Raw genomic sequence first — 12,207 nt, forward strand, 5'->3', positions numbered from 1 at the left:
GTAATGCAGTAGCGCCTCATCTTTAGTCCTAACAAGAGTTTTTCCTCTGTTTAATGAAGGCAGCTCATGTTCTCTGACTGCCGCCGGCACTTTAAATTCTTCTTATTGGAACGAGTGATGGGGGACGTCTGATCCATTCAGGAAATCCTTTGTACTCTTGGCAGCCAGCTATCAGGCCAGTACAAAATAAAAGAAAAGAAAACATAGAAAACTTGTTTAGCACCTTTGAAATACACTTTTGAACATGATTAGAGCCCTATAGACATGAAATAGGCCCCCTATATTCACCTCCTACACTCTAAAAATTAATTCAGAGTATCTGTTGACACCACTTGATTTAATACATAAATGCAATGTAAAAAATGTAATTAATTGATTTAGATGAACTTTCTAAGTTGCTAACTTTATTTTTTAAGTTATGTTCAAATAATAATGTTGGCTATTACATGAACTTAATTTAGCATGTCATATACACTCAAATTTTATTGTTGGTAAGCTTAAAACTAAATTCAAGTTGCCATGACATAATAAAATTAGCTTGGTAACATAATACACACACACACATATATATATATATATATATAGTTACTTCTATTTAAAAAGTTATAATTAAGTAGACAACAAATTAGACTACTTTGAATAAAAGTTGACTTAACATATGTTTTTGAGTTACGAACTTAAAAACTTGTCCCTATGACAACAATTATTCAGTAAGCATTACTTAAAATGAGCTTTGAGTGAAGAGGAAAAGCTAATTTGTGAAATGCAATATTGTTTGTTGGTTCAAAGCAATTTCAAATTAAGTTGTCATAACGAAGAAAGACTAATGGAAACTGTTGCGTTGATTTTTTTTTTGTTGAGGCTAAACGTTTATTTTTTGAGTGTACCACACTCCTGTTACTCCTATTATTACCCACATAATAAGAGAAAATAAGACATTTAAAACATGAAAAACCTTCTAAACAGTTCATTTTACAGACTACTTTTTTTCTTCCTGACATTTTCAACTGCTCACTTGTCGTCTTCCTCAGAGTTGTCCTGATATGTGTCTTGTCAGCTGATTTATGCGGGCAGTGTCAGAAAGCAGTCTGACTTCTGGATGACATCAGCCGTATAAAAACCAAAATACGTCCAAATCAGAGACAAAAATCCCAGATTATGAGATTTAAAAAAACTTAATTATGTGGTAAGAAAAGTTCTTCTTATTCTTTCTCTCTCGAGATAAAAATTTAAAGTATATTCTGTATATCCTCCTATAATCCTTCTGTATATCCTCCTGTATATTCCTATATCCTTCTGTATATCCTCCTATATCTTCTTATATCCTTCTGTATATCCTCCTATATCTTCCTATATCCTTCTGTATATCCTCCTATATCCTCCTGTATATCCTCTGAAATCCTCCTTTATATCCTCCGAAATCCTCCTATGTCCTCCTGTATATCCTCCTATATCCTTCTCTATCCTCGTATATCCTTCTATATCTTTCTGTATATCCTCCTATATCCTCCTATATCCTTCTGTATATCCTCTTATATCCTCCTGTATATCCTCCTATATCCTTCTGTATATCCTCTTATATCCTCCTGTATATCCTCCTATATCCTTCTGTATATCCTCTTATATCCTCCTGTATATCCTCCTATATCCTTCTGTATATCCTCGTATATCCTCCTGAAAATCCTGTATATCCTCCTATATCCTCCTGTATATCCTTCCATATCTTAATGTATATTCTCCCATATCCTCCTGTATATCCTTCTGTATATCCTCCTATATCCTTCTGTATATCCTCCTATATCCTCCTATATATCCTTATGTATATCCTTCCATATCTTAATGTATATTCTCCCATATCCTCCTGTATATCCTTCTATATATCCTTATGTATATCCTTCCATATCTTAATGTATATTCTCCCATATCCTCCTGTATATCCTTCTGTATATCCTCCTATATCCTTCTGTATATCCTCCTATATCCTCCTATATATCCTTATGTATATCCTTCCATATCTTAATGTATATTCTCCCATATCCTCCTGTATATCCTTCTATATATCCTTATGTATATCCTTCCATATCTTAATGTATATTCTCCCATATCCTCCTGTATATCCTTCTGTATATCCTCCTATATCCTTCTGTATATCCTCCTATATCCTCCTATATATCCTTATGTATATCCTTCCATATCTTAATGTATATTCTCCCATATCCTCCTGTATATCCTCCTGTACATCCTGTATATCCTCCTGTATACCCTGTATATTATCCTGTATATCCTCCCATCTTATACAGTGTGTGTGTAAATACAGACCTCGTCCTTGTCCCTGTCTGGAGTACGGTCATGTTTTCCTCCACATGAGGGTGAAAAAACAAGGCTTGAATGCTGCGTGCTCAGCATAACCACACTGCCGTGGAATGCTGGAAGTTTCCGTAATGAAATGCAACTTTCATTCCTCGCTCTGAGGCTGCGGTGGGTTCCTGTGGCGCGTCGCTACCTCCTTTTTGGAACGCTCCATCGGCAAACACGGAATGTTGGTTATTCATAGTCGCTTCCCACACACAAACAGCACGTTTTCACGTTTCTTTTGGTAACATGGCTTCATTTCCGTAATATTTAATCTTCCAATAATTTCCCTCAACCTTTTTCCCCCAAATTACAACTCTTTTTGGTTTGTTTCTCCTAATATGACAACTTTAAAAATACAAACAGATCCCCCATAAAATACATTATTTTTCCTCATAATATTACAAGTTTGTTTTCATAAAATTATAACTTTTTCCTTGGTAGAATACAACACTTTTTCTCTTCATATTTTAACTTCATTCTCTTAAATACACTGCTTTTTTCTATTTCTGCTATGCACTGTATATACTGTATGTTTTATAATTGTCCAACAATGTCCATTTTCTAGTTTTGGAACATTTTGGTTTTGGAACATGGCTTCATTTTATTATTCAGTCTATTATAACTTTTTACCCAATCTATTTTTCAAAAAATCACAACTTTATTTTGTATTTTTGTTTCTCATTCTATGACTTAAAAAAAACATGTTTTTTTAATATTTTATCTCTGTACTATTAAAATGACAATATTTTCCCTGATAGTTTAGCACATTTATTCTTGTAAAATTGCAGTATTTTTTCACATTTTAATCCAACTTCTTTCAATAGCAGCTGGAAGTCCAATTTAGCTGGCAGTTCAATGCCAAAATTATCAGAGAGATGTAAAAATGTGAAAAGCACTGGTTAGTTGGGCCACTCTTATGCCAAGGTAGCACTGTATATGACAATAAAAACAATAGCTGCACTGCTCCAGTCTCTGGCAGGCCATGGAATCTGTGATAAGTCAAACCCAGCGACAGTAGATACAAATAACTTTGGTCTTGCTACAAGAGCCATCTGCCAGGGCTTTGATGGTAACTTTACCAATCTAAATACTCTCTTCTTTCTCCATTTCCCATCAATATTTGTTCTAGCTTAATCGCGCGTCGACAAAATTGCCACTGGTCATTAACGCGTTAAATTTGATATATATATATATATATATATATATATATATATATATATATATATATATATATATATATATATATATATATACACACATATGTATGTAGATATATGCATATATTATTTATTTACATAAAATGTATTATACAAATATTATTATAAAAAATATTTATATAATTTAAGTTGTAATGTTTATGCCCGTTTTTCAATTTTTTTAATTGCAAAAACACAAAAATGCAATACGTTTTGGATTATTATAAAACAATCATTTTATGAAAAAGTCCTTTCTTTATCAAGTTTTTCTATTTGTATTTTTAATTCATTTTGTTTAATGTTTTATGGCCTTTTTGTTTCATTTTAAGATTGCGGCCGTTGATCCCCCCCCCCCCCCCCCCAACACACACACACACTTTCTCCCTTTCAAAGAATTGTTATTTGAATGAAAACCCTCCTCGCTGAGCTCTTGTTCTCATCTGGGGGGGAGGGCTCCCATTGGTCGGGAGGCCAACTGTAGCCGCACCTCCGTGTCATGGTGAGCTCCCCGGCCCGGCATGTGATTGGCTGTGGTGGGGGGGAGGAGCCAGACGTGGTATAAAAACGCCGTCCCGCCTGTTGGCTTTCAGTACTGAGCAAAGTGTGTGTCCTCCGTGTGTGTGTGTGTGTGCTTTTAGTGTTTGTGTGTGTGTGAGCGAGACACGTCTGTCTGATTTGATTTTGGCTCCACCCCTCCCCCCCACCCACCGCTTCCCCACTGGCTTCCACTGTTCAATCTCAGCCGTGACCCCGATAGGAGGCTTAATCATCATGGAGAATTTCACCCCCCCGTGTTTCTGTACGCCGTCCACGGACTGACGCTTCTTCCCCGAGAGTGGGTGAGGGAGGAAGGAAGGGAGGATAACGGCGGCGAGAGGAGGAAGAGGAGCGAGTACTTCAACACAGAGTGGTAAGCGTGTTTTAACGGTGGAGGGGGCCGGGGGGAGGGGGCGTAGGAAATGTACAAAAGAGTGGAGAAAAGGACATGTGGGACCTTTATTGTCCTCTTTCAGAAACAATACACACACACACACACACACTGGCCTTCTCACTCTCTAGACGTGACCACATACACCAACACAAACACATCAATACACTAATATAAAACTCATTTGGCGTTTTTGGAACATTTGTTTGGGGAAAAAGTTATTACTTTATTCCCCATAATATTTATTTTTCATTATATTCACTCCAACCAATACATTATGACTTTATTCTCATAAATTATAGTATTATGGGATTAAAATCATAGTGTTGTGGAAATAAATTCATGATATTATGGTAATAAAGTCAATATTTGGTGGAATACATTTATAACATGACAATACAGTCATAGTTTTATGGGAATAAAGTCATAATATTTGGTGGAATACATTTATAACATGATAATACAGTCATAATTTTATGGGAATAAAGTCATAATATTTGGTGGAATACATTTATAACATGATAATACAGTCATAACTTTATGGGAATAAAGTCATAATATAATGGTCATGAAAAGTAATTGAGTTGGAATTTGAGAAACAAACATGGATGAATGGATGGATGGAAAGAAACGGGTATACAAAAGGCTGAACAGCACAGGTCATAGCACAGAACCCTGTGGGATGCCATGACTGACCTCAGATCAACACGAGGCAGTTAGTGTTTCCGTTTCAAATGAAAATGATTTCCGGAGGAAAACCGGATGAGACTGAGGGCAGCAGGAACTCAGGAGAGTTCAGCAAAGTGGACGCTAAAACGGCTAAGGCCTGGGGTAAGCTAATGTTAGCCTCTGTGTTTAGTCTCAATGGTGCTGTGAGCCAAGTAGTTTTTTGGTGCATTTCTCAAGGGCCCTGCCCCATGCAGACAACCCAATGGTTCCAAGGGTCTATGTTGAATTTACAGTGAATACAGAGCCATCAAAAACGTCCTCTTGAAACTTCCTCTCTTTCCCTCAGCGCCACCACCATGCCAGTGGAAACCCTGCGGCCCTCGGACGGCCGCCTGCCCAGGGCGCCCCTCACTTCGGCCATGCCCTTCAGGATACTCAACAAGGGGCCTGACTACTTTCGGTGCCAAGCTGAGTCGGCCGGGCGCAAGCTGAGCGCTGTGGAGCGCCTCGAGGCGGACAAGGTCAAGTACGTCAAGAGCCAGCAAGTGGCGCTCACTCGACAGGCTCCCGTCAAGCCGCCAATCATCAGGAAACCCCTCGTGCCGCCGGCCATGACGCTGCAGTGTCATATGGGCACTCCCGCCGCCAGGAAGAGTCCATGGTGCCCATCCAGCGGGGACGGTAGCGGCGTGAGGAAAGTGGGAGAAAGAAGGGGACCCCCTCTCAACTTGGATATTTTGAACAATCTGATCAATAACATATGCGACGCCCCCCTTCCTTCCTCCCAGTCGTCGTCATCCACCTCTCCCTTGTCGTCGTCACCGTCGTCGGGGGCCAAGAGCATCGGCAGCAGCCTTTCGGTGGAGCAGGAGCAGAGCCACCAACTCCTCAGCAACCTCAAACCGCTGAGCACCGCCACCTCCTCTTCAACCTCTTCCTGCACCTCCTCTCCACTCAACAGCAGCCTGAGGACCCCCCCAGCCGACCCCAGCCACCGCCCTCCCCCTGTTCCGGCACGGGCACCCCGCATCCTTGTCCCATCAGCTTACATTTCTCCGAACACCGTCATGGTGCGCAGGGTGGATGTTCGACCCCACGCTGAAATTAGGAAGCCCCAGATGCCCCCGCTCAGACTTCGACAGACTGCCCAGGGTCAAGTAGCACACCCCAAGGTGCCTCCGCCTGCCCCCCAGAACCCACCTCAACCCGACACCACCGCACAAACCACGGCCCCGCCTCCTTCTTACCTGCCCCCCAGCCCCATGCTAGTCCGCACAAGCATGATCCCGCCCGCCTCCCCCGCCTTCACCCGCCTGTCCAGCGCAAGCTCCAAAGGCTCGGCCCGTAAGCACCCTTCCTTGCACCGCTCCAAGTCGGACCTGAGCGACCGCTATTCGCGCGCCACGGCCGATCTGGAGCGCTTTTTCAACTATTGCGGGCTGGACCCCGACGAGGTGGAGGGCATGGGCGGGGTGGAGCGCTTCACCCGAGCCAACTCAGACATCGTGTCCATTTCCAAGCTGCGCAGCGTCAGCACTCCCAGCTCCGAGTGCGGGGAAGAGGCGGAGCCAGGCCGACGGGACGATGAGGACGATGCCAGAGAGCGAGTCCCGTACGGCATCTCGGTCATCGAGAGGAACGCCCGAGTCATCAAGTGGCTCTATGGCATCCGCCAGGCGCAGGGCGTGAGCAGCGCAGGATGCTAACAGCGCAGGATGCTAACAGCGTCCTTTCAAGCTTGTAGACCGCCAACTGACTGGAAAGCTGTTTTGGATTTACGAGAAGAAGGGAAGACTTCATCTTTTGTGGCCTTTTCTTCCCTGGAAGACTTTCAAGCTGTCAGCTCAAGTCTGAAGTCCACAATCGTACTTTGTATTTAATTCGTATTTGTAAGCAATACTCCAGAAAGGTACTCAAAGGTACTCTCATGTCTCAGGGTGCCTTCACATTTGTCAGGTTTCTTTACTCTGCCAGCACGCTTCCAACGCTTGCATCCCAAATGCGTTATTTGGATTTGTCAATGGGCCTCCAAAAGTGCAAGCTTTTTGTCAAAAAAAACAGCAGAATCTAAGAAGACTTCCATATTTCACCCAGCAATATGCAATATTTCATTTACGCCTCAAAATAAGTCTTTTCAAAGTATACTTTACAAGCTTTTGGTGAAATCTAAGCTGCTAAAAGCAGCAGAATGCATTTGGTTTCTCCAATTATGTGCTTTCTTTACGGAAATGTTCTTTACTGTACAACCTTTGGTACGCACCTTTTCTTCGGTCTGGACCAGAGTCCTGAACCACAAGTGTGAACGCAGCCTTCGTATGTGTGTGTGTGTGTGTGTGTGTGTGCAGAGAGACACACACCGATGCTGTGAAAAGTCTGAAAAAAGTTAGCGTTTGAAGCACAAGACTGTCAATATATTTTGTGGGCATGCGACTTTGTGTACGTTGACACTTTGACCACTTAGCTTAGCGTCAACATGCTAGCACGGCGTGTCAATGCTTTGGGTGTTTGCCGTGGTGCTTTGCCCGAGCGGCTAGCATGCGTATTTTTACAGCCATGAAAAAGATGTCTCAGGAAGACGTGGTTGCCGTATAATATTTATTTGGAAAAGGAGTCTACTAAGTGCGCTCAAGGATGGAAGTACTGTAAATGCACAAAGCCAGCAAGCGTCGGACCCCCCGGTGGTCCGCCATGGAGGACTGGAGACCGGACGGCCAAAGATGCAAAAAGGCTTTAAATGAAGTTGTGTTTGCACGCAGAATTAAAAACAATCACTTTGTCTGTGCTGACTGTTATTTTATTGTGCTATTCTGTATTTTTATTGGCCCGCTGCTCATTCTAGAAAATATTCAAAGCAAAGTAAGAGAATAAACCTGTAATATTATGTCATTTCAGTAGCATAAAGTCTTACACATGGGCCTTTTTTTTAAATTGTGGATAAAAAAATGAATAAAGTTGTCAATTTTGAAAAATTATGATGTGCAAAAATTTCTATTATGGGATTATTAGTAGTCCTATATTACGAGAAGAATATTTACAAGACAAAATGAATAATAGTTTTTCGAGGCTAAAAACCAGCTGTAATTTGAAAAGGAATTATGTCAAAATATTGAGAGAGAAAAAAACCCGAGTGCACACCACCAGTCAAACATATGGGGACACTTTATCATGTTATTGTATGGGAAGTTGTCTCTATACTTTTGAGCGGCACCATGTGTCCTCATCCATGTCCTCGCTTGATGCCATGATAAGCTGATTAAGACGCTAAGCCAGAAGGGATCACGGTGTTTTTGACGACACGGTGTGTATGTGTGTGTGTGCTTTCTATCCCGTGGGAAAGTGAGTGTGTCGTCAGTGTTAGCATGTTAGCATGCTGTCAATAGGCTGTAGTTATCTCTGTCCATCTGTCTTTGTAGCGCCTTGCCGTCTTTGTTCATCTAAATCAGGGATGTTACCGTGTGTGATGACGGGGCCAATCCAAGGGCCGGGTGACCCATTCCATATGACAAAAATGCAGCAAGAATTTGATGTACCGACAACCTAATGGCCTCCAATTACCGCGTCATTTGCCTCAAAGGTCCTCGTCAAGCGTGCAGATGCAGGATGCAAAATGCAGCAAGGGATGATGGCATTATGTTTAGTTAAATGTGTCACTTTTAGTGATTTTTTGGGGGGGGATGTTTTTTCTCACAAGTGTTTTTGTCACCTTGACATTTGAGGTTGCTTGAAGGAATGTCATTCATTACTCAAACTATTTTAAAAATGAATATCCTCTTGCAAAACCGCACATGTATTCTTTCAACGCAGACAAAATGTCTTCAACATCAAAAACTGAATTGCACAAAATGTCACTTCCTCTTTTAACCGTATACACACACGCATACACACACTCACTCTTCCTGTCTTTTCTGGTGTGAAAGACAAAACACACCCTTGACTTTTTCTACCAGTGGATGCTTTTAAAGGTCTTTTTTAAGTAAAAAAGTAGGTTTTTTTTGACAGTTAAGTGTCAGCCCTTGTTATCAAACAGAAAGAATCGGTCACGACACATCAAAAGTATGCGGACACTTAATCATATAATTATATGAGAAAGTGTTTTTAAACCTTTGACTGGTACTGTGCAAACTTCCTGCCAAAAGTATGGGGACACTTTATCATGTTATGAGAAGGTGTTTCTAAACCTTTAAGTGGTACCATACTTGTCAAAAGTATTGGGACAATATTATTCTATGAGAAGATGTCTCTAAACTTTTGACTGGTACAATACAAAGTGCCTCACAAACGTATGAGGACACTTTATCATGTTATTATATGAGAAAGTGACTGGTAGCAGTCAGACAGGAAGTAGCGGAGGTGGGCTTCCTGTCCCACTTAGCAACATAACGTGAAAAGAATGCGAATGCTAATGAAAGATTTAGCAGCAAAGAGTGCGACGTGCATGGTGACATCAATTTTTCATGCAAGCCCCAAGAGGTGTCCGATACGCTTGTCTGTTTTTGTCGACTGTTTGTGTGTGTTGCTTGGTTTAGCATCTCTAATTGGCCGTAATTTAACGCCTCATGAGCAAGCCGCATCCCAACCATCAGCACCCCAGAATACAGAAATAACTTGTAGAGATGTCCACAAAGTGTTACCATCACCAGACAAATGCTCTGTGGTTCATGGACAATGAGTTGCTAAGTGCTTCATGGCAGCCATGTTTTTTAAGCAATCTTGCTTAAATTTGAGATACATGTGCTTGCCGGTCCCCTAAAAGTGTGTACCAAATTTCGTACTAATTAAAGCAAACACTCTCTGAACTCTTAGAACTCTTTGAGTCAAGCCCACTTCTGGGGTTGAATAACAGCGCCACCGTGTGGTGTCCATCCATATATCCTTTCCACTTGATGTGTCCCCAAGCTGATACCATCAGGGACTGAAGGACGTTTAACACCTGGTTTGGGCTCACAACACGACATCTTGAAAAGCAGAGAAAAGGCGTTAGCATGCTAAATGCTAAGTGACGGTTGTCTACCAGATTATGTGATGGTGGATATTTGTCGTAGGCAAGTAAGCGTGTTTTACTTTGTGGTGTATTTGGGGAAAGTTGAGGCAAGGAGAGATGTTCAATCTTTCTCGCTCGGAAGCCACGTGACCTTCCTCTTCGTTTTCCACTCCAGCACGCAACCAGAGAGCGTTTAGTTCTGTGCCCAAGACCACAAACACACACTGCAGACTTCATGGCTGCACACTTGGATTTGGGTACAAGTTGTACAAGTACAACATGTATCATTTATTCAGTATTTGTGTGCACATAAACGTGTGTGTGTGTTGCATATTTCATAAGTTTAGACATGCTGGCTTCAGCCTTAATGGAGACGTGCAAGACGTATCCTCCTCACGTGTGCACACAAGATGGCATCTACGCAAATGAGCTGCCTTTTTTCCCCGCATAGCTTTGTTCCAACGCTAACTGCGAGGCTTCAGGGACATCACCTCCCCGAAATAAAAGCTGAGCACTAAGCTATTAGCTTTGCATGCAACTAAGCGAATGTTCGGGTGGGTGGGTGTTAATGGTGACGAAATGTGGGGGGAGCCCCATTTAATGCAACTATAATAAAGTAAAACCACACATCCCGTAACAAAGGCATAATCTAGTAAAACTACTCATCCTTGAATAAAACTACAATCTAGTAAAACTACTCATCCTTGAATAAAACTACAATCTAGTAAAACTACTCATCCTTGAATAAAACTACAATCTAGTAAAACTACTCATCCTTGAATAAAACTACAATCTAGTAAAATTACTCAACCTTAAATAAAGCTACTCATCCTTGAATAAAACTACAATCTAGTAAAACTACTCATCCTTGAATAAAACTACAATCTAGTAAAATTACTCATCCTTAAATAAAACTACAATCTAGTAAAACTACTCATCCTTGAATAAAACTACAATCTAGTAAAACTACTCATCCTTGAATAAAACTACAATCTAGTAAAACTACTCATCCTTGAATAAAACTACAATCTAGTAAAACTACTCATCCTTGAATAAAACTACAATCTAGTAAAACTACTCATCCTTGAATAAAACTACAAACCAGTAAAATTACTCATCCTTGAATAAAACTACAATCTAGTAAAACTACTCATCCTTGAATAAAACTACAATCTAGTAAAACTACTCATCCTTGAATAAAACTACAATCTAGTAAAACTACTCATCCTTGAATAAAACTACAATCTAGTAAAATTACTCATCCTTAAATAAAACTACAATCTAGTAAAACTACTCATCCTTGAATAAAACTACAATCTAGTAAAACTACTCATCCTTGAATAAAACTACAATCTAGTAAAACTACTCATCCTTGAATAAAACTACAATCTAGTAAAACTAGTCATCCTTGAATAAAACTACAATCTAGTAAAATTACTCATCCTTAAATAAAACTACAATCTAGTAAAACTACTCATCCTTGAATAAAACTACAATCTAGTAAAATTACTCATCCTTGAATAAAACTACAAACCAGTAAAATTACTCATTCTTGAATAAAACTACAATCTAGTAAAACTACTCATCCTTGAATAAAACTACAATTTAGTAAAACTACTCATCCTTGAATAAAACTACAATCTAGTAAAACTACTCATCCTTGAATAAAACTACAATCTAGTAAAACTGCTCATTCATTTGCTATTATTGGCTTACCTATATCTATTTTTTTATTTATTTATTTTTCACTCATTTTAGATAATTACCCTTCTAATTAGTAGGGTAGTGTTAGTATACTTATTTAAATATTTTTGTATTGCATGATTAATTGCTGAATTTATATTATTAGTATAGCCAAATCAATACTTTGTATTAATTAATATTATTGGCATATGTATTTCAATTATTTGTATAAATCCATTAATAGTTCATGTTTATGTTAATTATTTTGTATTAGTTCATGAGCTATATGATAGAATGTTTGCATTTTTTTTACTAGTAACAAAAAACGTGGGGTTTGATGTTTTTTTGGTGTTAATATTGCACGATGTTGCCCTCACCCTCCTTCCTCCTAACAT

The 12,207-nt window shown here is 40.0% G+C and overlaps 1 protein-coding gene across 1 annotated transcript; it reads left to right on the top strand.

Annotated features, from left to right (window-relative positions):
* Window positions 1-3,985: 3,985 nt before the first annotated feature.
* Window positions 3,986-8,116, top strand: LOC131104386 (protein FAM110A). The gene is made up of 2 exons (XM_058051495.2): window positions 3,986-4,461; window positions 5,495-8,116. Exon 2 carries the CDS (start codon window positions 5,505-5,507, stop codon window positions 6,852-6,854), a length of 1,350 nt encoding a protein of 449 aa, XP_057907478.2. The 5' UTR covers window positions 3,986-4,461; window positions 5,495-5,504; the 3' UTR covers window positions 6,855-8,116.
* The last annotated feature ends 4,091 nt before the right edge of the window (window positions 8,117-12,207 follow it).

The sequence above is a fragment of the Doryrhamphus excisus genome, linkage group LG15, assembly GCF_037039965.1.
Source record: "Doryrhamphus excisus strain RoL-2023G ecotype Guam linkage group LG15, RoL_Dexc_Guam_v1.1, whole genome shotgun sequence".
Taxonomy (NCBI): Eukaryota; Metazoa; Chordata; class Actinopteri; order Syngnathiformes; family Syngnathidae; genus Doryrhamphus; species Doryrhamphus excisus.

Excerpts from the sequence above, each read along its gene's own strand:
- LOC131104386 (XM_058051495.2), top strand. The coding sequence starts at position 5,505 with ATGCCAGTGGAAACCCTGCGGCCCTCGGACGGCCGCCTGCCCAGGGCG.